This window comes from Coloeus monedula (assembly GCF_965178545.1).
Source record: "Coloeus monedula genome assembly, chromosome: 3".
NCBI lineage: Eukaryota > Metazoa > Chordata > Aves > Passeriformes > Corvidae > Coloeus > Coloeus monedula.
In genome coordinates this window covers 25,924,348-25,949,335 of record NC_138783.1, presented here as the reverse complement: position 1 = coordinate 25,949,335, position 24,988 = coordinate 25,924,348, and the positions used below count along the sequence as shown (strand labels likewise).

At 44.6% G+C, this 24,988-nt stretch overlaps 2 protein-coding genes across 2 annotated transcripts; one reads left to right on the top strand and one right to left on the bottom strand.

The window, feature by feature from the left end:
• Positions 1 to 30: 30 nt before the first annotated feature.
• Positions 31 to 6,473, bottom strand: RMP64 (ribonuclease MRP subunit p64; the record flags this gene model as incomplete). Its single annotated transcript, XM_082277886.1, has 9 exons — positions 31 to 1,329; positions 1,784 to 2,034; positions 2,485 to 2,546; positions 3,218 to 3,579; positions 4,456 to 4,533; positions 4,897 to 5,028; positions 5,136 to 5,212; positions 5,993 to 6,147; positions 6,320 to 6,473. The coding sequence occupies 9 exons, from the start codon at positions 6,471 to 6,473 to the stop codon at positions 933 to 935; spliced, it is 1,668 nt and encodes a 555-aa protein (XP_082134012.1). The 3' UTR covers positions 31 to 932.
• Positions 6,474 to 7,722: 1,249 nt separating this feature from the next.
• On the top strand, positions 7,723 to 24,550 carry LOC309570758 (protein spire homolog 1-like; the record flags this gene model as incomplete). The annotated part of the gene is made up of 16 exons (XM_082277771.1): positions 7,723 to 7,963; positions 8,785 to 8,816; positions 9,265 to 9,429; positions 10,180 to 10,305; positions 10,583 to 10,648; positions 13,502 to 13,663; positions 15,676 to 15,744; positions 16,220 to 16,352; positions 16,799 to 16,923; positions 18,607 to 18,682; positions 19,225 to 19,376; positions 20,300 to 20,431; positions 21,738 to 21,802; positions 22,647 to 22,674; positions 23,078 to 23,220; positions 24,379 to 24,550. 16 exons carry the CDS (start codon positions 7,723 to 7,725, stop codon positions 24,548 to 24,550), a joined length of 1,887 nt encoding a protein of 628 aa, XP_082133897.1.
• Positions 24,551 to 24,988: the final 438 nt, after the last annotated feature.

The window sequence follows — 24,988 nt, the reverse complement described above, 5'->3', positions numbered from 1 at the left end:
CAGTGGGCACAGCTCTTTTATTTTCTATCACTATTAAGCCTAAGAAATTGAACTTAGCCCACTCAGGATTTACTTGTACTACTTATTTGTAGCCCCCTCCATACTGCTGTTATGCAGCAGCTCTGTACTAAACCAGATTCCTATTCTTCACTTTGAATTTTTTTTTCCTTAATACTTCCTGGTGATCCTGATTGTGGGAATTAGTTACAAGCAAGAGCCTGGCAGACACCACTAAGCCCACTGCTTTATCTAACACTATGGGGTACCTGTGCCTTATATTGCCAACCAGGCAGAAACAGCACTTAGATTAAAAAGATTTTGGGGACAGTGAGAAACATGTTCATCAGGAATTTACTGTTGCAGGCCACAGCTGTGCTTTTCCCTGCTTCTGGAACAGCTCAGGGGAGGTAGGTTCAGTTAATTCCTCATTTCAGAACAAGGGTAACAAATGCTGAAACAGCAATAATACTGCACATCAAGGCTGTCCCCTGTACAAGGAGCACGGAAGGAAGGGTGTAAGGCTTGGAAAGGTGTTGGCAAGTCTTTTGTCCAAAGCAGCAGTAAGTGATCAGATGCAGCCTTCTCCCATGGATGGTAACTATTTGCAGTGTGGATTTGACAGCAGCATTTAACATGTGGTCAAGCAGTAGAGAGGGAACTCTGAGTAGGGGTAACAAAGTCACTGTTCCTGGACAAGGCTATGTAAAAAGACAGATACTATCCAGGTATTTGGAACACCCTTAAAAATAAAAAACCAGCCATTAAAAAAAAAAAAGCTGCTTTACAAAAACATAATGAAATGGTTGCTATTTTGTTAACAGAATTCAGAATATGAGTTACTGACGCACCGTTAGGGTTCAGAGGGGTTTACTTAATAAAAAACCAACAAAAAACTAGAGTGACTTGACCTCTTTCCTCCTTCAAGTCCACGGTCAGACACCTATTGCTGCAAAAATAGAATCAATATCTGTGTGCTCAGCAGCTTCTTTCAACACAGGGCCAGGGCTTGCTTCCAGCAGCAGCCGCTTAGGGGTCCCTGTTGTGCTTAGTCTGTCATGTCCTCTATCAATGTTGCAATGTTCTTCCTGACCTGGAGACCCATCCTGGTAAGCTGGGAGGATGAGGGATGAAATGTTCTCACGGAGCCCAAAAAGCTCAGGAGGCTTTTGCCCAGCGGTCTGTAGAGCTGTCTTCAAGCAGGCAGATGATGTGATCCTCCTTCGGCAGAACCGTGCCCCGAGGCGCTGCTTTGGCCGGCGCGTGTGCTGTGACCCGTACAGGAGGCATTTACAGACAGATGTTTTGACACAGCGCAGCTTTTTCTTCAAGCTTAAGGGGAGGAAAGTGCACAAAACAGAACTTTATCAGCTAGTAAAATGTTACTTCATTTGGAGTTTGGAGAGATTTGCTTATTAGCCCTCTATCATTTTCCTTATCATACCAAGGAAACAGAACAGCACCTTGTACAATAGTAGCCAGGGCAGTCTGAATAAAGACAGCCCTTGCCTCATACGGTTGTTACCATTAAACATGAAATAATTTAAGTTGCATTTTCATCCTCCCTCTTAAGTACTGTACATTTGTTAGCCTTTTAAATCCTTTCACAAGTGACTGAAGCTCAACAGAATGCTCACGTCAGAGTGCCCAGTAACCTGAACTAGTGATCCTGTTTGAATTTTAAAAGAATGGCTTAGACCACTGTGTTTCACTATACAAGAGCAAAATACTTAATATTAAAATGTAAAGTGTTAGACTCAGAAATCCCACACCCATGCAAAACTACCTGCATCCTTGAGCCTCCACATGGTGCAGCCGGTTGCTTTTCAACAACTTGTTACGCAGAAAATAGGCTTCTGATTTGAATTTGTTGGTTTTGCACCACAGAATAGCTTTTCTGAGTGCCTCTGACAGCTCCCCAAATGATGCAGCTGTTTGGACCATCTGCACAAAAGATCCAGTATGCTGTGATTTTGCTATCCGAGAGGAGGGTGGTGCCAACTTTGCTTTAAAAGGTGTTGATACAATGCTTAGACCCTGAAACAAACAGTAACAGTGTTGTAAAAAGATGATGTGTCTGATCCTTTCTGCTGGAAGGGAACAGAACACAGGGGTTTTTGTGAGAACACTCCTTATTTTCTAAGGATAAAAGGGAACAGCGATCTTGTTTTGTGGAATACAGAAAGAAGAGGCAGATAATTAGAATTTGTATTCCTGTCTACTACTGACTTGCTCTCTGGTCATTTCATGTGACAAACCAACAAATGCCCAAATTCCTAAGCAGAAATAAGTAGCGATTTTCTGTGAAAAGCTTCCACACTAACTTGGGTTGTTAGACAGGCAAAAATAAGGCAGGAAAAAGGGACATTTTCAATCAGGGATATCGTGTTTCAAGTGTTAAGAGTCTTTAAAACCACAAAAAAAAACCTATTACATAAAAAAAAAATGAAACCACCAACCTAATATGTAAAACAATACCATACAAACCTCTTGTGCTGGATGTCTGGATGGCCTAAGCAAGGTCTTCACATCAAACCCTGGGTGCTTCCCTACAGAGAGAGAGGAGAGTTCCCATTACAACACCAAGACAGTTTTATTTCTTTGCATGGAGATGCCACAGAGCTCTCAGCAGGCTCCCACCTGTACTCAACGTTTTCAGGCAGGCTCAAGGGAACTGCACTCATTGTGCACTGCAGCTGGCAAGGAACGAAGAGCATGCAGAGGTTTACAGGTGGCTGCAATGTAGAGCTCAATGGGTAAAGCTTCACACAAACACTTGGATGGCTGCAGTCACTGGCCATAGCCGTGACTGCAGAGGAAGACTTGGGCATAGTCCAGAACAGCAAGTGCAGGATACTTGTATCCTGTACCTACAGCCTCACCTACTCTTGTAGGGACTGCAGACAGTGCCCTTAGCTTGTTATCTACACAAAATCAGGAAAGTACAAGTAACTATTTTCAGGACCTATATACTGCATTCATTACCTGCTTCTCTCCAGACTGTATCCTGTTTAAAAGAACCCCCCCAAAAAATCATGATACTGACATTATCCACAGCTTTATAAAGGCAAGGGTACATGCAGCATTCTCTTCTCCCAAGGACAGGGAGTTTGTACCAGAACCACACTGTGGGCAGTAGCAGTGCTTGGCCCTGTTGGACAGAAGTTGCAGTCAGTCTCTGAGGTGTCAGAAACCATTACACTGTGGCACAAGGCTTTACCTCTCCTGGCTCTGGGCACCACAACTGTCTCTCCAATGTCCACGGAGCACGGGATGCTATGGCTTTTCACGGCACTTGTACAGGGCTCAGATTTTCTCTTTTTCCCAACCTTTGATACTGCCTCTGGCATTGCTGGGAAGAGCTTCTTCATCCAGCTGGTAGACTTTTTGGTTGTAAGCATTTTAGCCTTTTGCTTCTTCGCCTCAGAGGATACATTAACTCCAAGGAAGTCGCTGATATCAGAAGGGAAGGTAAACCCCTTGATATAGGGTGTCTGTTGGGTCTCAGATACCAGATGAAGCATTGTCCACAGCGCACCATACAAGGATGTGAGGGTCTGCAATACACACTTGTACTGAATCCTAAAGACAGAGGACAAAAAAGTATGGAGTCTCCTCTAGCAAAACATTATGCACACTGAACAACTACCTTCAGCTCAGGTAAGAGATTCCAAGGTGCCCTTTCCCTATTTCCCCTCAGTACAAACGTACTTTTTTACACTTCATCACCCTGCTTTCCTTAAGTCTGAGCTTTAAGGAACTGTTCCAGATCAGAATGTAGAAGTGACTTAACTAGTAATTCCTGATCAGGAGCCCCTTTGCTTCTGTAGAGTTTTGCTGAGTGCCACACTTGGAACCCATCAGGTTCTTGGGTCACATCCAAATCAGTTGCCAGGAAGTCTTCCCACAAAAGCACCCTGTACCACCTTAAGCCTGATGCCACAGAATTGCCTGCTCTATGTTTCCTGGAGATACAAGATTTCTTGTGCCAAAGAAAGTTCTTCTAACAATGCTGTTACTCTTTCAGCTACAGACAGCAGTTATTCTCGCCGACTGAGAGAGATCAGAACACCAATTTCCCTGAAAAACTCAGCAGTATAATAGAACATGTTTATCCCAGCCTTTCCATTTCAGCATGAGGCAGGACTTACTGCTTGCTGCACAGAGCTCCAGGTGTTTGTGGCAGGCTGACACTAACACTGGTTTCATTAGAGCTTCATACAGTTTGCTAAGATCCAAGAACAAAGCCTTTCATAAGTGCATTTAAGAAGTCTCTCCCCACTTGCACAACTCTGCAGGTGCTAGAATCAAGTCCAAAAGCATTGAGGGACCTTCCCTTCTCCTCCTCCCAACTGAATAAAGCTCCCCTTAGCAGCAAGGCCTAATTACAAGCCCTTCTCCCTGACAGGCACATCAAACAGACAGACACAAACAAGACAGACTTTTGAACACACGAACCAGAGCCGACTCAGGAGCCCTGAAGCCACAGTGTTCAGGAGTATGAATTCCTTCGAGCAGAGGTGTTTAATGGACAAGCTGAAGATTACAGCAGTTAAGGTTAAAAAAAAAATAAACAGCATGTAATGAGATTTGCTGAACACACCAACTAGAGGCAATTCACAAGGCGATATCCTGGAATAATCTGGGAGATGAGCAGCCAAACTTTGGATTGCTCAAGGCCAGAACAGCTGCCAGCCAACAGCCTGAGCTTCCTACATAATAACTTGAAAATAAGGTGAATAAGGTGTTTGGCTATCAAAGAAACTTCAAGTTGTACAAATGAATTGCACAGTTGAGTCCATCAGCAATACAGGGAGGGGCCTAGAGCAGACCCAGATTTGGTCTCATGAGGTGCTACTGGTGAACTCTAAGAAAGTTTCTATGGTGAAAAAAGGATACAGAAAAGCTTTACAGCAACAATCCAGTAGACGCAGTACAAGCTTGCAGCCTCCCAATACCTTCAAAGCCACTGTTTCCAGCATAGGCTGGCTGGGAACCAAGCACTCTGTCTGGGCTTTGGATGCATTTTTCCTGTGTTGATACAGAGATGAGGGGTTGGTTATGAACTAGCATCCTCTTCCTTCAGCTCTGCAGATGGAGTTAATGCATAGTACAAGATATAGGACCATGACACTTACTTGGGAATCAGTTCTACCAGAGTTTCCAGGCTGCCCACCAGATTCATTTTCCATAGGCGCTTCAAACATTGTTCTACCTTTAAAAAAAGAAAATCCCTTTGACTGGTATTTTGAGATACTGAGTGCCCTGGTCAAAGAACTATCACTATATTAAATGACACCTTCTCCTTATCAGTTTAACAGCCCAAACTGCAGGTTTGTGTCATGGGATGTTCTGGGATGTTTCTGCATCTGCACCGTGATGAAAAACATCCCTTCATCACTCTACTGAAAATAAGGAACTACGTGAAGGACTGGAGTAGGCCGTGTTTAATTGGTGCTGCATGATTTCCCCTGCTGTATACAATGGCCTTTAGTACTGGCTGTCAAAAGGAAAACACATAAACAAATCAAGAAGGTAAGCACCATTCCTGCTCGATTTCGAAACAGCTATTAATGAAGATGATGACACCCCCTTTCCTGGAAAATTGGCAAGGTGTTCACTTTTCAGCTTAAACCAGAAAGTATCTAATAAAGTAGGCTAGGATTATTATTCCATCCTCCCATTATTACAATTAGTTGAGAATGATGTCCCTGTATTACTCATGTATTCAAAGGTATGGAATTGTACCTACTTCAGGTCTCAGTGTGAGTATTGGAGACCACGGCTGGAAAATGGGAACTGCACTCGCTGTACAGAGCCAAGAAACCCGCTGGGCTCAACTATGAGGGGACAAAAATGCACCTGCTCCCACACATTTTTTGCACGATGCTCCGGGCGCCCAGTGCTACTCCAAAGGCTTTTCAGGGAGTGGTGACTGGGAGCCGGGAGTAGCCAGCTGCCGGGTCCCTGCCGCCCAGGCGGGGTTGGTGCTCACCTGCTGCAGGGCCAGGTAAGGCCGGTGCCGGAGCAGCCTGCTGTGGTACACGTAGAGCACGGCACGCAGCACGCGTCCCTCGGCGGCCAGGCCCGGCCCCGTCAGCCGCTTCCCGGCGATGTCGCACCGCCGCCGTAGCACCGACAGCAATCTCACTGCGGACGAGACCCGGGCACCGCCTCAGCGCCGGGCACCAGCACCGGGCACCACCTCACCGCCCGCCGCCGCCCCGGCCGCGCCTCCGGCTCCCACCGATCGACCACCCACCGCAAACGCCCGGGAACGGCTTCAAACACCCCCCATCCCCCCTCGGCACCGCGCCGGGACCTGCGGGGTGTTGGACCGCCAGCGGCACCGTGGCGCTGCTCGCGGGCCAGGGCACGTCCAGCCGATTCCAGGGCGCGTCCCGCCCGTCCCACGCCGCCCTGGGCGCCGCCATCTTCCCGCTGCGCGCGGCGAGCCCTAGCGTGGGCAGGACCATCCGGGCGAGCCGGCGGGGAGAGTCGCGGGCCGGACCAAGTCACCTCGCGGGGGTGCGCCATGGCCCGGAGCCTGCCGTTGATGTACTGCATTCCCAAATGCCATAAGCGAGAAGGGAAATAAGTAGACATTTTGAGTGTTATTGACACTTTCTAAACCTCGCAATTCTCCAGTGTGTGCCTCGGGAGCTGTGGCCGTTGGGACGCAGCCCAGCAGCAGCTGAGCTGCTCCGTGAGGCGGTGCCGGGGTGTTCCGGGGGTGACCCCAGTCCCCAACACTGCAGCTGTGCCGTCCCATGTCACACACAGCCCTCAAAGTGCTGGAAAAGCTGCGTGACTGGCTTCACACCAGGAGCAGTTCATATCCGGACTAGAGGATATAGTCTTAAGATGCACCAGGGAAGGTTCAGGTTGGACATTAGGAAGAATTTCTTCACAGAAAGGGTGATTAAGCATTGGATTGGGCTGCCCAGGGAGGTGGTGGAGTCACCATCCTTGGGGGTGTTTAAGGAAGGACTGGACGTGGCGCTCAGTGCCCTGGTGTAGCTGACACTGGTGTTCGGTCACAGGCTGGACTCGATGATCTCAGCTCTTTTCCCGCCCAGCTGATCCTGTGGTTGTGTGGCACCGGCGTTCTGAGCAAGGAAGGGCCTTGCTGCCCACAGCCCGGGTACCCGCCCCGCCGTCCCGACCGCTCCATGCTCCCAACCCCGGCTGCCGGAATTTGCTGTGGCAGGGACAAAGGGGCACTGCCAGGCCTGTGATGGGTGCACGTGCCCCATGGAACTGACTGCTGTAATGTATTACTGTTGGTGGAATAGTTTCCTATCAAAAAGCTTCTTGTGGTGTTCTGAGTTCTCCTCAAATACAAGACATTTCCTGCCTCTTTCCCTCCCTGCCTGAAGTTGAATGTACTCTTCCTACTTGCAAACATTGGGATTCCAATTGATATATTTTTTAGGAACAAGGGAATTAAATTGAGCACAATTTTTGTACACTCTTCTCTTGATTCCATTTTGTTGTACACTTACCCTGTTCTTTTAAGAAATCTCATACAGATACAGATAAAGTCATGTCCCTTTAAAAGGACAGAGCAAAAATTGCCATTAATGGTTGCACCTGCGGGGAAGAGCGATAAGAGCAAACCAAGAGGTAGAGCTGATAAAAGGCTGCTGTGAGCACTTGCCTATCCTAGAAAAGGGAGTGTTAAGCTCCCTAGGTATAGAGTGGTGATTAGAGGTGAAAAGAAAAATGGAGCCTCCAGAGTGTGAGCAGAGGATCACAAAGGTCTCTCTAGCTGAGCTTCTGAGGTGTTTTGAACATCCTATAAGTGAGGAGCAAGCCTGGGCTATCTGCTTTCAGTGTTGCAGAAAAATAGAGCAGTTGGCTCAGGGGATGTTCCCGTCACTCCATTCTGTATTTATAAAAGGTTCTGGGAGCATCTTTATCCATGCTGATGGTACTGCTTCCTTCAAGGTCTACCACAAATCTGGTAAGAGCATTGGTAGCTGCGGATGCTGAGGGCTGTTCCCCTAACAGACTGAAGTGTGCGGACAAAGTAGGGGAAACTTCTTTTCCCCTGCTTTTTTTTGTTTTTCTTTTCCCCTCTCTTTTCTCTGTACATTGTCATGGAGCTATTCTCCTGCCTGTACTTCATTTCAGAGGACTTTAGATGAGTGGTAATACAGATGTATGACCTACTGATTTCTCTCATAGTGCTCTGTTGAATCATTTGGTTTTAGGGAATAGCTGTGATGAAAGCCTTCTACCACCCATGTTATTTGAAATAAATAGTCTGAGGCTTTGTTATATGTACTGCTCTGTTCATCTTCCAGCATATGGTTCCTTTGTTATGGTAACTCTCACAGCAGATTTATGATTGGTACTTTCCCTTCTTTTGGTCACTATGTGTAGCCAGCAAATGGCAACCAGTCTGTGTTAGGAAGGGCTTGGTTGGGCTGCAGCAGAGGTCAGTGCTAGGCTAACTCTTCAGGGACTAGAGTGGGTAGTAAAGAATAAAGACAAACATCCTGTGCCTCCCCTGTGGTTGGATATCAATTAGCAAACAACAAAATGCAGTGGCTGTTACTTTGGGCTAATGCTCACAGTAGCATGAGTCTCCTATGTTGCTTTCCAGGACTCCCCCAAATACAGGCCTACTTTCCCCAAGTGGGACTGACTGTAGTCAGAGGAGTTAGTTACCTTATTAAAAAAAATGTTTCCTGTTCCCCTCCCTTGAAGAGGGTTCTAAAAGCTGTTTATCAATGCCTGTACAGATGTCTTTCTCCCCTGACCCTCATTTTTCCCCTTCAGATGCTGGCAGCATTCAGCAGTCAGAGGACAAGGTAAGCCTGTGTCTTTACCTTCACTGTGTTTGCAGATATAATCCTGTTGTAGTAGAAGGCCAGCTCAGGAGATGCAGATGTCTTTGGAAACTATCAAGGTGCTTAAATTTGCTGTGCCCTGTGAGAGTGACTTCCCTGCAACCAGGAAAAGGAAACAAAATTCTTGGACTGAATTTAAGTAAGACAATGGGACTGGGAAACAATGTGGACAGATGCTGTCTACTGTGGAATAGAACAGAGTCTTTCTGTCTTAATAACAGATATCTTAGGGCTGCCAATTAAGGCCATTTAAAAACTTTAAACCAGCTTAAATGGAGGGTACATCTCATCCTGAGAGATGTGCTCAGTCCTTGGGAGCAGAGGAGGGTATTGGAATGGTCGAAAGTGAAAGCTGTGGTGTTCTCCACAATGCTTTGTGCTGCACTGCTTCCTTGGTCTCTGTCTGCAGCTGTTGGAGTACTTGGGAATGGTGATCTATGAAGCCCTGGACTGGGGAATCGACAGCCAAGTGGAGCGAGAACTGAGTGATCCTTTGGAGAAACTGCTGTGCCTCATGTTGAAACTGGATGACAAGACAATGAAACCACCAGTCACCCTGCAGGATGTTATCAAGGTTTCCTTCTTCCCACTTAGTAAATATAGCAGGTTTAGAGGAGTTGATGGAACAACTTGCTGTTAACCGAGAGGCAAGACTGCTTCTGGGAAAAAGCTGGGTGGGCTGTTGGAGGACACAGAGGGAGCATTGGCTTTCCCATCAGAGGGAAAAAGCAAAACCATTTTAGGTGTTTGTAAGTGCCCATGGAAAAGAATTAAGAAGGAAGACTGAGCATGGCTTTCCCACAGCTGTGTCTACAAAATCCTGTACACAGTCTCCAAATTCAATACCTAGAACACTATGGATATTGAAAAAACTTACTTTCCATAGAATTCAGCTTCTGCAAAGGCTGGGATTTGAAAGTCTCAATTCAAACAAATATTTCCCCCTCAGCCATAATTTAAAGGTATGAGAAACTTCCCATCCCTCTGTCTGATCAGGGCAGGGAAAACAAACAGGGCAAGTGACTCCACCTGCTGTGGGTTGTTGCTCTTTGAACTGGAGGCTTCCCCTTTCAGGTGCTTGTTTCAAAGCACACCTTATGGAAAACAAGGTATACAAATTACACAGCTGCTTCCATTATTGTACATAAAAGATTGGACATCTTCCTTCTTTGTTCCTCTGTATCTGCAATAGAAAAAAATATAAAGGGGCAGTGAAGAAGATGATTTTTAACCATGGATTGAGGAAACTGAATCTTGCTTTATTCCATCCTACCATGATTTTTTAAATTTCAAGATCTTTTTAAAATAGCTACACTTCTTTCAGGTCTGCGAGGAGCACTTGTCCAGGCCTTCTGAGGCTACCAGCCACTATGAAATGACTTGTAGGAGTCTGTTTACTGAATATATGGAACTTCAGAAGCTTGTAACCATCATCCAGACCTCCAAAGAGGTACATTACCCATTAGCTGCTATTCCCTCTACCTTCACACACTCACCAAGTTCTAAAGTAACCTACTTATTGCACTAGAAGTGGAGCACCTGGATGAAGGTCTGTTTTCACTATGTGAATAGCTGCTGGCTCTGCACCACTTTTATTTATTGTAGCATTTGAAATTTTAGGTGTTTAGAGCTTCTAGGCTTTTCAGATGAACATTAGTAATTTATGCTGGATAAACAGGAGATCACTGAAGAGTGTAAAGTAATGACCTCATGTGCTTGCTTCTCAGAGACTGAGAAAAATGGATGTGGAAGATAGGGTGGAAAACCCCATTCAAAAGAAGAAAACCCATGGTGTAAGGGATTTATTTTCTTCATTATGGGGGACTGGGTTTTTTGGTCAGTATTGGCTCTCTGAGGCTTTCCATTGATTCCTCTATGAAAAATAGAGCTTGAACACAAACTGCTTAGGTTGTTCAGGAGCCTGAGTAGTTAAAGACTTGTTTGCAAAACAAGCTGGGGAGTGAACTTGAAGTTAAACTATTTCATATGTCAACCTCACGTGGACTTCTATTCTACCCAAAGATTGTCTTTGTGGTCCAACTTAAACCACTTCTAAAAATGAAGTTGGAGGCAGTCTTTGGAGTAAGTGCCCATAAGTAGTTACTCAGGCTCTTTCTACCCACAAATGAGCCCCAAATTCCAGCTCTTGGCAGGAACTGACATCTGCCAAAAGCAATCTGTTTCTTTCTCATAGCTGGACTGAAAACTCCCAGAAACCTGTTCTGTTGTTGGTAGTCCTGGGGTGGACTAGCTCACTCTTATTATGTGGGATCTCTGTTGGTCAGGACTGGCAGGGACTGAAGGCCAGTAGCACTGTCCATCTTTGTGGTTGTGCAGCTCCAGCAGCTCAAACAAAGGGGTGAAGGAGGGTGAGGAGATGTCTCTCCAGCCTTCTGTGCTCTGCCTTTCTTGCCTTTGCCTTTTGTCCTTCCATAGACATTGGACTGTGTGGTTGGGGCAGGGAAAGCAACTTGCTGTGCTCTTTTCAAGGCTCTACACAGTCAGGGCTCAATCAGAAACAAATAGCTTCAGGCTGGAGCTCTGCCCAGCATAAACAAATGCTCTGTAGTCTGGAGTCTGTGGAGACAAACAGCAAGCCCCAAGAGACTTGTGGACTTGCTCCCTTTGTCTAAATAGCACTTGCTTTGAAGCGTGCTCAAACTATTTGTATGAAAATGTTTGTGAAATGTGTGTTTGGGCATATTCTCAATTTTGTGATCTATTAAAATAAACTGGCAAGCTATCTCAAACCACAAACTCATCAACTGCTGTAGCTCTTTTCTGCAGGGAATACATGAATAAATACATGGCTTTGCCGTGTGGCCCGAAGGCCAGTGTATTTGGCCTCTGCTCCTTCAGGAGACATGAATTCCAAAAGCTGGATGTCTGTTGCAAATCCTCTGCCTCTAGTTTCCAAGTCCTTAAGCACCAGTTGATTGCATTGCTCTGACAAACTCTTGAGTTTAAAATAACCAGGATGCCATCTTCTCTGCGATCCCACAGATTAGAGCTGATGCCTTGAGTGGTGCTAAGCAGGTAATGTGCTCTATGGACCACACTTTTTCATGTTGACTGATACAAAACAGGTCTTCTGAAATGCATACTACAGCCTGACAGCATGCAGGGTTGTACAGTTTCAGCAGAGCTTATTTCTACATGTCCCTTGTTGGTATTCACCTTGAAATCTAAGCAGTGAGATCTGTTAGAAACACAGCTGTTTTACCACTCACGGTTGAACTCAAGGCAGTGGGTTTAGAGTGTTGTAGTCCTTTGTCTTGTACTGCATAGGTTGTGGAAAGTTTAGGTGGCTTTTGACAATACATGGGATGGCACAAATAGAATAATTGCAGTGATCCAGTCAGTAGGGAAATAAAAGCATGAGTGCTAATGATGTCACCAACATCTGAAAAATGTTTTGGGTGTGCAAGCTGCTCTGAAATGACCAGCTGGAGGCAATTCTTGTCCCCAAACTAATGTGGCAATATTACAGTACAGAAGTCTCTCTTCAGGTCATGTCTCTCAGTCAAGTTCAGTCACCATATGAAATACAACTCTATAAAGTGCAAATGCCTTGGAATAAGCTATTCCAAAAGTCTCAAGTACTGATGACTTTGCCCAGAGACTTTTGTGTGTTCTCCCACACAGTATTAAATATAGCCTAGAAGATATGTCTAGTGTTTGATCATTCTTTGAGAGTTCTAGTTCTCTGGAGTTGAGGTATGACTGTACCAAAGCCAGGCTAAAAGAGTCCAACAAAAATATGTCTCCTTGAAGGCAGCCATCAGGCAGAGATTGCCTAAGACTCTTCTTGGTATCTGAAGGGGTGAGTTGAGAGAAGGTGCTTCATGCTGTAAGTAGAAAAGAGAGAGAAGCCTAAGTCAGATACTTTGTTCTGAGGCAGTTTTCTAAAATGTTTTGCTTCCCTATCACTGTTTCTAATACCATGAGTTGTTCTTACTCAATTTGCCACTGGGGTCCAGATAAGCTGTTGATTTAGCACTTCTGTTACAATGTTGTCTAAAAATGCTATTGAGTTGATTTTTTTTCCTGCCTTTAACTTTTGTTGGGTTATGCTGCATGCCTGAACATCCTCAGATACTAGTACAGAAACAGGATGAGCAGATGTCAGGGTTTTTAGCTTGTGTCTCCAGGCTGAGATTACTAACCTATGCTGCCTTTAAGTATGAGATCCCTTCCCACTTGTCGTCTTCTTTTGTTTCTGGGTACTTCAACCCTTGGTTTCTGAAAATTTAGGGGATTTTAATGTTAAGATTTGGGGTTTCATTCCCAGTGTTTCTTAGGATCCAGTAAGATGAAAACACCCTTGCACCTGGAGCACTTGCAGAAAGAAAATGTCTATTAATTTACCTGGCAGCAAAAGCTGTATTTTGCTGAAGTACATCCATAAAGTTAATGACAAAATTTGGGAATGAGCTTGGTAAGCCAGCTACCAGTTTCCTTGTTGTAAATTAACTTCTTTGGTACTGCTCCCTGATCTGGAAGTGAGGAGAAGGGCATGTTAGGGACACAATTCTGTGTTTCTGAATGACTTCAGCTGTTAAGTGTGCCCTGTTACATGGAGGGAGGGGATGCTGCTCTGAAAGTTCTAGCCAGCTACTGACTTGGCCCTTGCTGGTTTCTCCAAGGCATCCCTGTGGCCTGGTGTCATCTGTGAGCTGCAGACTGGCGTGAGGCTGCGCAAGGCCGCTGAGCGACCACAGCGTTGTGCGTCTCCAAAAGAATGCATTCGCTCTCCCTACGAGCTACTTTTGGATGACATTCAGCACAAGAGGTACACCTTGCGGAAGGTGAGTGACTGGAGTCAGCAGACAACTTTGGAAGCATCTGCTCTACTTAATTTCTGAGCAGTATGTGTTGAGGCCTCTTCTCCAAAGGCTTGTCTTTCTCAAAGGTACACAACAGTTCCGTAGAATAGACTCTTGCTTGCTTGTGCTTTCCACCTTGGATGCTTGTGTCCTTCCAGGCTCCTTGAGCTGAGCTGTGCCTGGCATCTTTTACTTGTTGCCACGTCTTCCCAGATACTGTGGTGTGTATGCAGGTGCAAAAGCCCTTTTGAGACAGTTCTCTGCTCAGCCTCAGGCAGAGTCCTCTGGGCAGTGCACTCAACTACTGCAGGAGTTTAGTCAGGGTAAAAGATGTTGAGCCTCTCTCAGGGAGGGGTAGGGACTTCCAGCTTAACCACTTGGTTGGTGAAGATGACCAGGTACAAAAATGTCTGGGGTGTCTCTAAAGGCTTGGGATGCTCTTTGCTTGCTGCAGCTTGAGCTGGGAATGATGAGCAGATCTAAAACATTGGCACAAGGCCTTGTGGCATTGGCGTGCTTTGCAAACAGACGTCTTGGCAGCAGATGAGACACAACTCTTCTTGTAATAAAGAGCGGTATTACAAAAAGTGAAAACTTTGCATACTGCACTAAGCATCAGCTTTTTTTCTCCTCTATGTTGGTGCTGCTAGAATGTAGCAGGTTTAAAAGCTTCAGCTAAACCATGCACCTCTATAAAATCCCAGCTCTTGCTTGGCTTGACTCTGCCTCCAGGTAAGGCTATGTCATGTGTTTGGAGATTATCTATTGATGGATATGTAAATTAATAGTATTGGAAAGGAGACAGTGCATCATAACTAACTTGTATTCCTTGCAATGTACTGTGTATCAATTCGCTGTGCAGTACAGAACTGTAACTCAAGGTGGCAGGATGATCTGGGTTTTGGGGTTTGTTTTTGTGGTTTTTTTTTTTCCCTTTCCTTTTTTTTCTTTTTGGTAACTTTTTTCTTTGGTCCACGAGAAGCACAAACATGTTTGAAGAGTAGTAGTCAGAAATACTGAAAGAAAGCAGAGTGCTACTGCTCAGGTCTTTGTGAAGGCTCTTAAACTAGGATTTCCCCATCTGCAAAGCTATTTTAAAGCTTGTCTAGCAAAGAGTGGTCTAATTTGCAAATGAATGAAAGCACAGCTAGTGTGGGAAGCTGTAGTGTTGTTCTACCTGCACTCCCACGTGTTCTGAAGTTGTACACACAAGTGAAAGTAAATGGCATGGCCTCAAAATAGGAATAAGTGAACAAGGCAGCTAAAGACATGCATGTGCAATTGACTTTTTTGTCAGTTCTCCCCTATGCAAGCACAGGCCTTGATGTTTCACATGAATATCTGCCCTGCAATTCTATCTTGCTATTGTTCCTAGTTTATGTAGGGCTGTAAGCCAGTCTCTGGGACTCTGGCTTATGCATACAGCTGCCTGCTGTTACTGTTCTTGTTAGTCTTGTTAACCCGTTCCATTGCTCTCCTCCCTGGAGCCGAGCTTTTACTGGTGAATATGGTGTGACCATGGTGGTTGTCAGGATCACTCCTGGCATTAGTGTGTGAGCATGAGGGTTTTCCAGCAGCTTCTCAGAGCAGTTCATGAGCTGCTGGGGCTAGAAGGCTTTGTGCTCCCTGTGCAAGCCTCTAAGGGCTGTGCAGTACTTCCGATTGCCTCTGGTTTGCCATCGGCAAATCTTACCCTACCAAAAACCCATGTAAGGAAACTCCATTATCCTACACTTGCTGACTCTTTGTTTTGTTTAGGGGTATTTTGTTTGTTTGTTTTGTGGGGGTTTTGTGTTTGTTTGGGGGTTTTTTTGGTTTTGAGGTGGGGGGTTTTTGTTTGTTTTGGGGTTTTTTGTTTTTTTTTTTTTTTAATGCCTTCCCTACCTCCCTTGTTCCCAAATACTTACTTGCATCATTTGCTGTGCTGCTGAATGGCAGGGTGTACAAGGAGTAGAGAAAGATCTATTTCTTAAGCATCACTTCTGCTCTTTCAGGTGACCATCAAGCAAAAACACAGGGCCCCCAAAGTTGATGTAGCTGCTCCCAAGCCTCATCTAAAGCCGGTAGGTGACCTGGTGCTGAATCTGATGATAGCAAAACAAGTTAATTCTGGAGCTGACAGGATGTTTTGAAGGAATATAAAGCTAATACCTTAGCTACTGATTTGTATTTGGGAGGGGGTTATATTAACCATGCTTAACTTTTGAATAGACCCTCCTGCCAAACATGGCACTAGGAAAATGGGAATTGACATCTTCATAGAAGAAAGATGATCAATCTTCCTACTTCTTCCACTGCTACTTTAATTTGGAACACTTTGTGGTCTTCAAAGAACTCCTGGAGCTCTCAATTTCAAATTTGAGTCGCTATAGTGTTCCACTAAGCATAGTGCTGAAGGGTGTCTCATGTGCAGGGCCCAGTGCCCTCTTGGGTGACAAGCACTTGCAAAACAGAGCCATTGCTGATGCAGTTGTTCTGTCACCACTGGTCTCCTTTCTCTGTCCAATGGCTCTTTGTGGTCCTATGCTTTGCCTGTAGATGTTGAAGGTGAAGCTGAAACAGTGTGTGCCCCAGGAGCCCAGCTGGCACAAACAGCTCATGGCAGAAATAAAACAACCACCGAAGCTTCGGTCAGCAGCAGCAGCACAGGAAAAGGGGAGCAGGTCCAAAGGTACTATACTGAAAGTACTGCCATAGAGTCACTTAGCAAGCAAGAAAATGATGTCAGCATTGGCTAAAAGTAACAGATGGCCTTGGAAATGAAAGCCCTTATCTTCTCAATAACATTTGTAATGTAAGGGGCAGGGAGGAATATACAAATTTGGTGTGATAGAGATGGTATGGCATAAGAAGAGTTATTTCTAAAAAATCTGTTTGTGTCTTATTAAGACTCAAAAGATATTTCAGCTTGTGCTTTTTTTAAATGGATGTTCAAATTTGTCTGTCCACTAAGTGAGATTACTTAGGATTTTGACCATCACCTAAGACTAAAAGATTATGTAACTATCAGGACAAAGTCTGGTTAAATCTCAAATTCCAATGTCATTTTCTTGTCCCAGCTCAGTGTGTCATTTAGTCTGTGAGTATGGGGTTTTTTGTTCTCCCTCTTCCCTGCAGAAATGCTTGTGGCATCAAATACTGCCTTGAACTCTCCAAGTGACAGTTTCTTCCATCTCCAAGATGCCAGTACTGAGTTTAAAATTGCCAACACTACAACACAGCAGCTGGGACCAGGAGCTCAGGTAAGGCTTTAGGTGAAAGGACTATGGAGAGGCATGGGTACTTCAGGAATTGAGCTGCAAGCACATACATAACCTGGAAGGTCAGGAACAAATCCTAATATAGGAAATCTTGTCTCAAAAGTGAAAAAATGTGGTACTGCTGGGTTCACTGAAGTCCTTTCCTCTACAGAAGCTCATGTTATATTCAGACACCTCTGTTTGTGGCATGACTGAAGCATATAGGTACTGATCTCTCTCTCTGACCAGTGACAGCATGCAAGGGAATGGCCTGAAGCTGAGTCAGGGGAGGTTTAAGTTAGTTATGAGGAAAAGGTTTTTCACCTGCAGGAACAGGCTTCCCAGAGAAGTGGTCACAGAACCAAGCCTGACAGAGCTCGAGAGGCATTTGAACAATGCTCTCAGGCACATGGTGTGACTCTTGGGGTGGTCTTCTGCAGGGGCAGGAGTTGAACTTTGGTGATCCTTGTGGGTCCCAACTCAGGATATTCTGTGATTCTACAGAACTTGAGGTCTGCTCTGGTCTCTGAAAACTAGATCCTGCAGAAGTTTTAATAGCATGGGAGTCTGACCAATAAGGGCCAGAATATTTCCACTCTTACCTCACAGTGAGGCATTTGATGCTAGATGTATTGAGGTATTTTGATTTCATGTGGTATGTGAGCTCATGGAAGGAAAATGTAATGATTTATTTTCAGGAAGCAACTTGATGGGTGAATTCCCACTCATCTGTCTGTGTAGTTATTTTGGGAGCACCATTCTTCAGTAAACCACGATACACAGTCTTTGGGTTCTTTAACTCCTGGCTCTGTCATGAAAAGCTTGACTGCTTGGTTCTGGGATTCAGTCTGAGCATATTCCGAAATTCTGTGGAACAGAACTTAAGCCCTAACACATCATGTCTAGCACAGATGCTCTGGCATATAAACAGGAATCTGTTTTCTGTAAATATTTCTGCTTGAAATGCAGTTGCCTAACTGAGGAAAACAGATATGAATTAATAAAAGCAGAAAATCTTAGCTATATTTGCCCCAGTCTGTGCTACTTGTAGGAATATTCAGCATTTGAGAGCCCTGTGGTTGATGTATTACTGCTGAACTAGAAGGACTTTCATATATAATATAGTATATTCAATAATATATTCTCTATATATATATAATATAATCAAATTTGTTTTCTGCTTGTCTAGACAAGGTAGAAACAATGCTGTTGAGATAAAGCATGGGGCTTGAGTTGAGTTAATGGGTTGGGTTAGTCACAGTCTCTTGAACTGTTCTCCAGTGTTGCTACATGTGAACAGGAGCCAAGAAAATGGCTCCAGTGTATTCCATGGATTGCATAGGGAGGCTGTTGCAAAGCTGGTTCCTGAACAGATAGAACTCTGGTACTAGTATCCACTATTGGGCTTGGGCAAGAGAGACAGCAGGTGAATTTGAAACTTCACTAACTCGGCTGGAACTTCCAGGGAAATTAAGCAAGGGAAATTAACTTGATATTCCAAGAGGAAGTAGAAAGTTCCTAAATGTACTCCATTGATTTTTCTCTCTGCTCCACTTTTGGCTGAGCCTTGAACATTTCTGATCCATTGTGGGCATCCTGGATTTTGTTAGGCATCAGTAGTTCTAATGAAGTGGCCTTGGTGTCTCTTATATGCAGATTATGAACATCCTGTCCTCTGGTCTACAGGAAACCACTCCCAAGCTGCCTGCCAGTGCCTGCCTTCCCTCCACCAGGCCACCAGGAGTATCCTGTTTCAGCACAGGTCAGTGCACTTCTGGCTGCACCTTTAAACCAGGTCACAAAGTACAGCCAGTGGTCTGATGGGCTCCCAAAGCCTTGGGCTGGGCTCAATGTCCACTTCTCTGATCACCTGAAGATACTTGGCAGGAGAAGATCCAACACTAAAGTCTGGGGAGGTGACCTTAGAAAATAATTTCTCAGCAGTTGACTGAAGCTTGTGTAGCTCCTGCAGCTTCAAAACAATGATTGCATGTCCCCAAAGGCCTGACTGGAATTTGCAGTAAAAGCTAAATGAGTGTTTTGAATATTCAAGTAGAAAGTGCAGCACTTCATTTTATGAAGCTAAATGGTGCTAATGAAGCCTCATCAGTGCCTACTGACAAGCATAATTACTGTAACCTCTGCTTTTTTTGTGATCTGAGCAGATGGGTTGGAGGGGGAGAGGTGTAAGCCTTGCTACCTTCAGAAGGCAGTGTAGTGCTCTTGAGTGTTAAGCTTTCAGGGTTAATACTTAGAAACTGACAGTTGGTTTTCTGTACCTTAAAACTCTCTCTTCCCATCCAGGTTTTGCTGCAAATTTTATGTGTCCTCCCATGAGTGCACCCACACCAGGAGACATTAAACTGAAGTGTTTCCTGAGCACTGGCCAACAGAAGCTGCCTCCTTACAGAGGAAGGTCCAGATCTTTAGAGAGAGGCCTTCAAAGCAAGGAATTTGTAAGTCCAACATGTCAGCAAGCAACCCTGGTCTGACACCTCTGATAATGACTTGCACCTTGATCCTCATGCAAGCAGTAAGCATGCTCTGTGGTTTTTGTCTTGGGACATATTGTATCTGAAGTATGTATATTATTCTCTCCTTGGAGACAGCTTAAGAGAAGACTGGATGCTGTAGTGTCCTTGTGGTGGCTTCCCACTTTGAATGATATGAAATAAAGTTTTCTCATACAAGAAGAGAAAAATACCATGGCATTACTTGAAAGTGTCCATCAAGGCTTCCTCAACCAGAATGTAATTGAAAGTGGGACTGTCCTGCTTTCTCCATGTCCCTTCATTCTCTCTAGACTCTGATATGCTCACAAGGATCTTGTAAGCTGCAGTAAAGGGGAATAGTTAACAAAATGTGGATAGTACAGCATCGGTGACTTTTAAATGTATAATGTATGTAGAACTGATGTTATCAGGCTCTGAATGATGGTTGTGGGTGAAATGCTGGGGTCTGTGTGCTTCTGTGCAACCCTCTGAATTATGGTCTCACCCTATTCTGCCCTGACAAGGTGTGCTGTGCTCTTGTCTCTTTCTTTCCTTCTGCATCCCTCCTTGCCCAACCTTGGTAAGTCTCTGAGCTCTCTGACACCTCTTGTATCCAGGAGGGGCCAAGGTGGCATCTGTTCTGTGGCCTGTTCCAAAAGGTAAAATGTCTCAAAGGAATCTGCTTGAAAACTGCAGCAACCACTCACCTCCCTGTAGTAGTTTCTCTGCTAGTATTGTCAAAGAGTCACCTGATAGTCTCCATCACAAGCAAAATAGGTTTTTGGAGAAAAATGCTCCTGATCCTTTGGGACCCAGTTTTGAGGTGACCTCCCCAAACAGCTGCTTTCTTCAACTTGATCTGATGTTTAACTTCTGTCTTTCAATAGGACTGTCCCTTTCCTACCAAGTGGCCATCACCAACCATTGTTGAGCTGATTGGAACCAGATATGCAATGATGGTGCTGGAAGGGCAAGGCCTCTTCCAAGGAGGTAGTGATGGTGTCTTTCCAAGAGCAAAGGTATGTTTCTTCTCCTTTTCTTTGTGCTGCCCTTGCCTTTTCAAAAGCTGGCAGATTTCATGGCCCTCAGTGATGAACTGCAGAGGTGCCCTCTGCCTCAACTTATCCTATTCATAACAGCTGGTCCTGAGTTTGGCCTAGGCTTTTTAGTATTTATGCAGTGATGGCTTCTAATCCATCTTAAACTGTATAAATTGCCTAGAAAGTAGCCCAACTTTTGCTTGTTGCTTCTTGTCTGAATTCCATGTGAGGAGAGCTGACTGCCATGACCATTGGTCAGCTCTGAAATCCCGAAGTAAATAGTTTGGATTTGGTACTGCTAAACAGTGAAACGAAGGCTTTTGACTCAGGCTCCCACACCCAAGTTGTGCTGACTCAAACCACCTTGGCAATTGGACATGAAGGCCAAGAAGATGAGGGGCACAGGGAAGGAGCTGTAGCTCAGGACTGTTTTGGCTGTTCATGTTTCTTGACTCCTGGCTTATCCCCTGAGTCCCCTTTAGAGAGGGGGTGTTGCAACCACCCCTCCAGAGCAGATGTCCTGAGTACAGGCCCTTTGCAACACAGATGTGAGGAGGCCTGTGCTTCTTGGCTTTTGGGTCATTTTCTTGCCCTCATTTATTTAGCAGTATGGACAGAGTCAAAGGCTCTACTAGCAGAGCTATGCTACTTCCACAAGCTATCTGACGCTCCTGAGACTGAATCCTTGTTTTCTTCTCACCTCACTGACCCTGCTTTAACTTGCCTGCTGTATGACTACTCTAAAATGGCTTTCTTACCCCCTGCTGTTTTTTTAGCTTTCTCAAGTTCTACTTCTCAAGATAATATCACTTTGACTGCCAGCTGTGTATGAATGTGCTCTTTTTTAGAAAGTCCAGGCAACTCATCAGCTTCCTTATGACTCATTTTTTGCTTCAGGATTGAATTCAAATTTGCCCTGATTTAATCTCTTTGGGATTGCTGCAGTCTACCTCAAAGAATGTCTCTCTTCTCTCTCTTAACTAGCTACTGTTACACTCTTGCACAATACAGCTATTGTTTGCTCAAGAGCCTTTTTTTAAACTCCTGTTGTCTGGCAGCTGCCCCAAACCTCTGCATTATAAAAACACTGGCCTACAAGTAAGAATTTTTTTGCCTTTTTAGCTTTTAATTCCTGTGTCTTTGCTATCATTTATTGGACCTCTGTTGTTGTATATGAATATAAAGCCTTTAGAAGGTTTATGTGCTTGCTCTTTGGCAGGCAGTGGATCCTGTTGGTACAAACATATTTCCCATTTGCATTCACAAATAACTTTCCTTTCCACAGATCTGTTTCAGCTGCCATAAGCAGATGTTTCTTAAGTGGCCTTACAACTGTTACCTCTGCAGCAGGTGAGCTGATATAAAAGAAAAAAACGAGGAGAGAGAAAAGAGTGAAAGAACAGTGCTGAGAATTTTCAGTATTCATTGGTTGTACTACTGGATAGGAATGGGTTGCTGAACCCTTCAGCTTTGCCTTACTGCACAAGCCAGGCTGAAGTGTCTACAGCTGGGGAGGATGTGGAAAGTCTTGTCTCTGAAGTAGTATCTCAGTTTTAACTCTTAGTATTAAGTCAGCAATAGACAAATTTCCTGTGCCAGTATTAAATTAATTTCTCTGAGATCAACCTCTGCATTTTGCTCTAAAGGTTTGATATAACTTCAGCCAAGGGCTTGAACAGGTTCTGGGAGAGGGTCTACACCAGAATCTTCTGTTGAGGACTGAAAAAGAGAACTCCAGACCTTGTGACTGGGGAAGGACTTGAGCCTACTTGTATCCACTTACTTGTCAGAGGCTTTCTGTTCATGGGAGAGTGAGAGAGGAACTTCAGGCTCATTAAGGCTCACTTAAATCTATTTGAAGGGGTTGTGAAGCACTGAATTGATTACAAGCAGCAAGTAAACAACCACTGGAAATTGAGCAACTGTCTGGTGGTAGTGCTGGGTGAAGTGTAATGAGCATTTGCAGATAAAGTCTTGAAACTATGGATGTTGACACATTTCAGATGATTTAAACTACCAGAAATAGGAAGGCTGGCAATCTGAATAGGGGACTTCTCAGCTTGCTCACTTTGCCATCAAGTGATTCTGCCACAATCATGAGTTCAGACTGACTTGGGAATGTCACCTGTAGCTGCAATATTGGTATCTGCTGAGCTTTACTCAAATGATGATGCTGGAGACTTTTTTCTTTCAGGGTTGTCTGCTGTGACTGCTGCGTTAAGGCAAGTCTAGTCTTTAAACAGCATATGGGATTTTTACATTTTCTGCTTTCCCTCCTCCTCACCTAGTCCTCAGAAGCTTTCCTTCATCCCACTGATACCTCAAATCTACCCTCTAGCTAGTTTCTAAGAAAATAGAAGAGGGAATAGTATGAGGTGGTAAAAGTAGCCGGGGTGACACAGATATCTCTTGTCATACTCAGCTAAAACAACTCTGGTTCTTTCTTTCATCCTGTGTAAAGTGGTTGGGATTACACTGTGCTCTATTTATACAAGGGTCAGAAAGTTCACTGCATTAATGTCTACCTTTTAAGTGCACCAATAAATCGCATGGCATGCAAATTGTCTTGCTAAGGAGAAGGATGTGTTTCCCTGAGAACTCAGGTGACTTGTGTTGTGATTCTAGATGTCAATGCCCTTCAGAACATGTGTACATCTCCCACTTCAGTTCCTAAAATTTTTGAGACTCTCCAGAGAGGAGGACCCAGCTACTCAAGAGCAGAAGAGCTCCGAGTTGCTACATGAAATAGAGCACTGGCAGTATTTTGGGTAAGCTGGGACGGGGTTGTTCTGTTTTTGCTTTGAAAGATGTCACCAGTTACTTATGCAAAGCTACAAACATGCAGACAGCAGTATGTAGTATTGGGCTGGTCTGCTGAATGTTCTGGTTTTAGCCACTGCTCTACCTAGGCTACAGTTCTCTGGAAGTATTGTGGATTTTAGATGACCAAAAGGGAGGAAGTGTAGGTGCTCTGAAATGCGTTTTCCTTTTTAACTAACAGGCTTGTGACATGGATTTAGAAGTGTCTATATTAATGCAGACATAGAAGGCTCCTTGCAATACCTTCATAGTATGAGGATTTCCAGACCCCATCACATTCTATCCCCCACCACATTCTATCCCCCACAGCTGGAGGTCTGTCACTACAACCCAGAAGTAGCCACTTTCTACCTAGACATGAAATGTCCCAATTGTGGCTCAGATATAACTGACTGAAGAGTGATGCCACACATGGTTTCGTGGTCCCTCCACACACATACAGACCCTTTCCTTTTGTCCCCAGAAAACGAATTATTCCAAAAAGAGCTTTTGACAGTTCCGGGTGAAAAAGACAGACAACATGCATATAAGACTGAAAACATACATTATCTCTTCTTTATGTTCTCTTCTTTCCAAAGCAGTTAAATTTTCTACTGGGGGAAGCAATACCTTCTTTTTGGTCTTCTGAAACCATTCTTTAATGTAGCCAGAATAAAGACACAGCAGTTTCTGGTTCTAAGGCTTGTACTTCAGTTGCCGAAAATCAGGAGCAGTGTTCATTACTAAAGTAAACTGCATGGGGCAGGCAGTAGTTTGGTCTGTGTTGTAATGCAAGTGCTGCAGAAGAGGCCTGAGAGACTGCATTACTGTCACACTGCAGGATGGCCAAAAAATGTCCTCCTGCACGAGGATGCAGCCATAACCTTGGACCAGACACAGATATCCATTAGCCCTTTGGCTGACACACTGTCAATAGAGAGAAGGTGTCAGTAAGTGAAGCTGTTCTGGTGCTTTTTAGCCTTCCTAAGTGGTGCTGATGGCTCTTTTGAACCTATGCATTTGGCTAAATCACTTAGCAGCCTGGGAGAAGGGTGGAAGAGCACCATGCCCTCTAACAGAACCCTGGGTCAGCTTTCCTGCTTTTGTTGTTCCCTCTCCCCCTCCAGTGTACCCGTTGTTTTGGAGCCCCGTTGCCTAGCACGGCCGCTGTGCTGTTACACAGGGGCCATGGCAGACTGGCTGACTGCAGACATCTGTACACGGTGTGAGCAGTATCTGTTGAATGTGGCTTCCAGTCAACAGCACAGCATCCCTCTCAGGAGAACTTCCTGGACTTGAACCAAACTGGAACGATTCTACCATACATTTCTCCTGTCACTTGTTATGTACCTGAAATAAATGAAACAGCTTTATGCACCTACTGACATAAAGGCCTGAATAAAAGACCTCCCTGCTGGTTAGTCTAAGCAGGAAGCACAGTTAGTATTTCTGTATTGTGAAGTATTCTAAAGCTTTGTGGGTTTTAGAACTGTTTTATTCTTTTTATGTGTCTTGGGAAAAATAAATGTTGAAGCACTATCACGCCTTCGGCATTTCTTTCTTTGCACCTGCAGTTGTCATTGTTCTGTGGCACTGTTTGCATTCATTGCTGAGCAGACTTCATTTAATGTACTGAGCAGAGAGAAACTTCAAACCAAAACCCCCATTTCTGAGAGGAAAGTGGAGTTCTCAGTTATGCAATCACATCACTATGCACACTGCAAACACTCCTTCCTC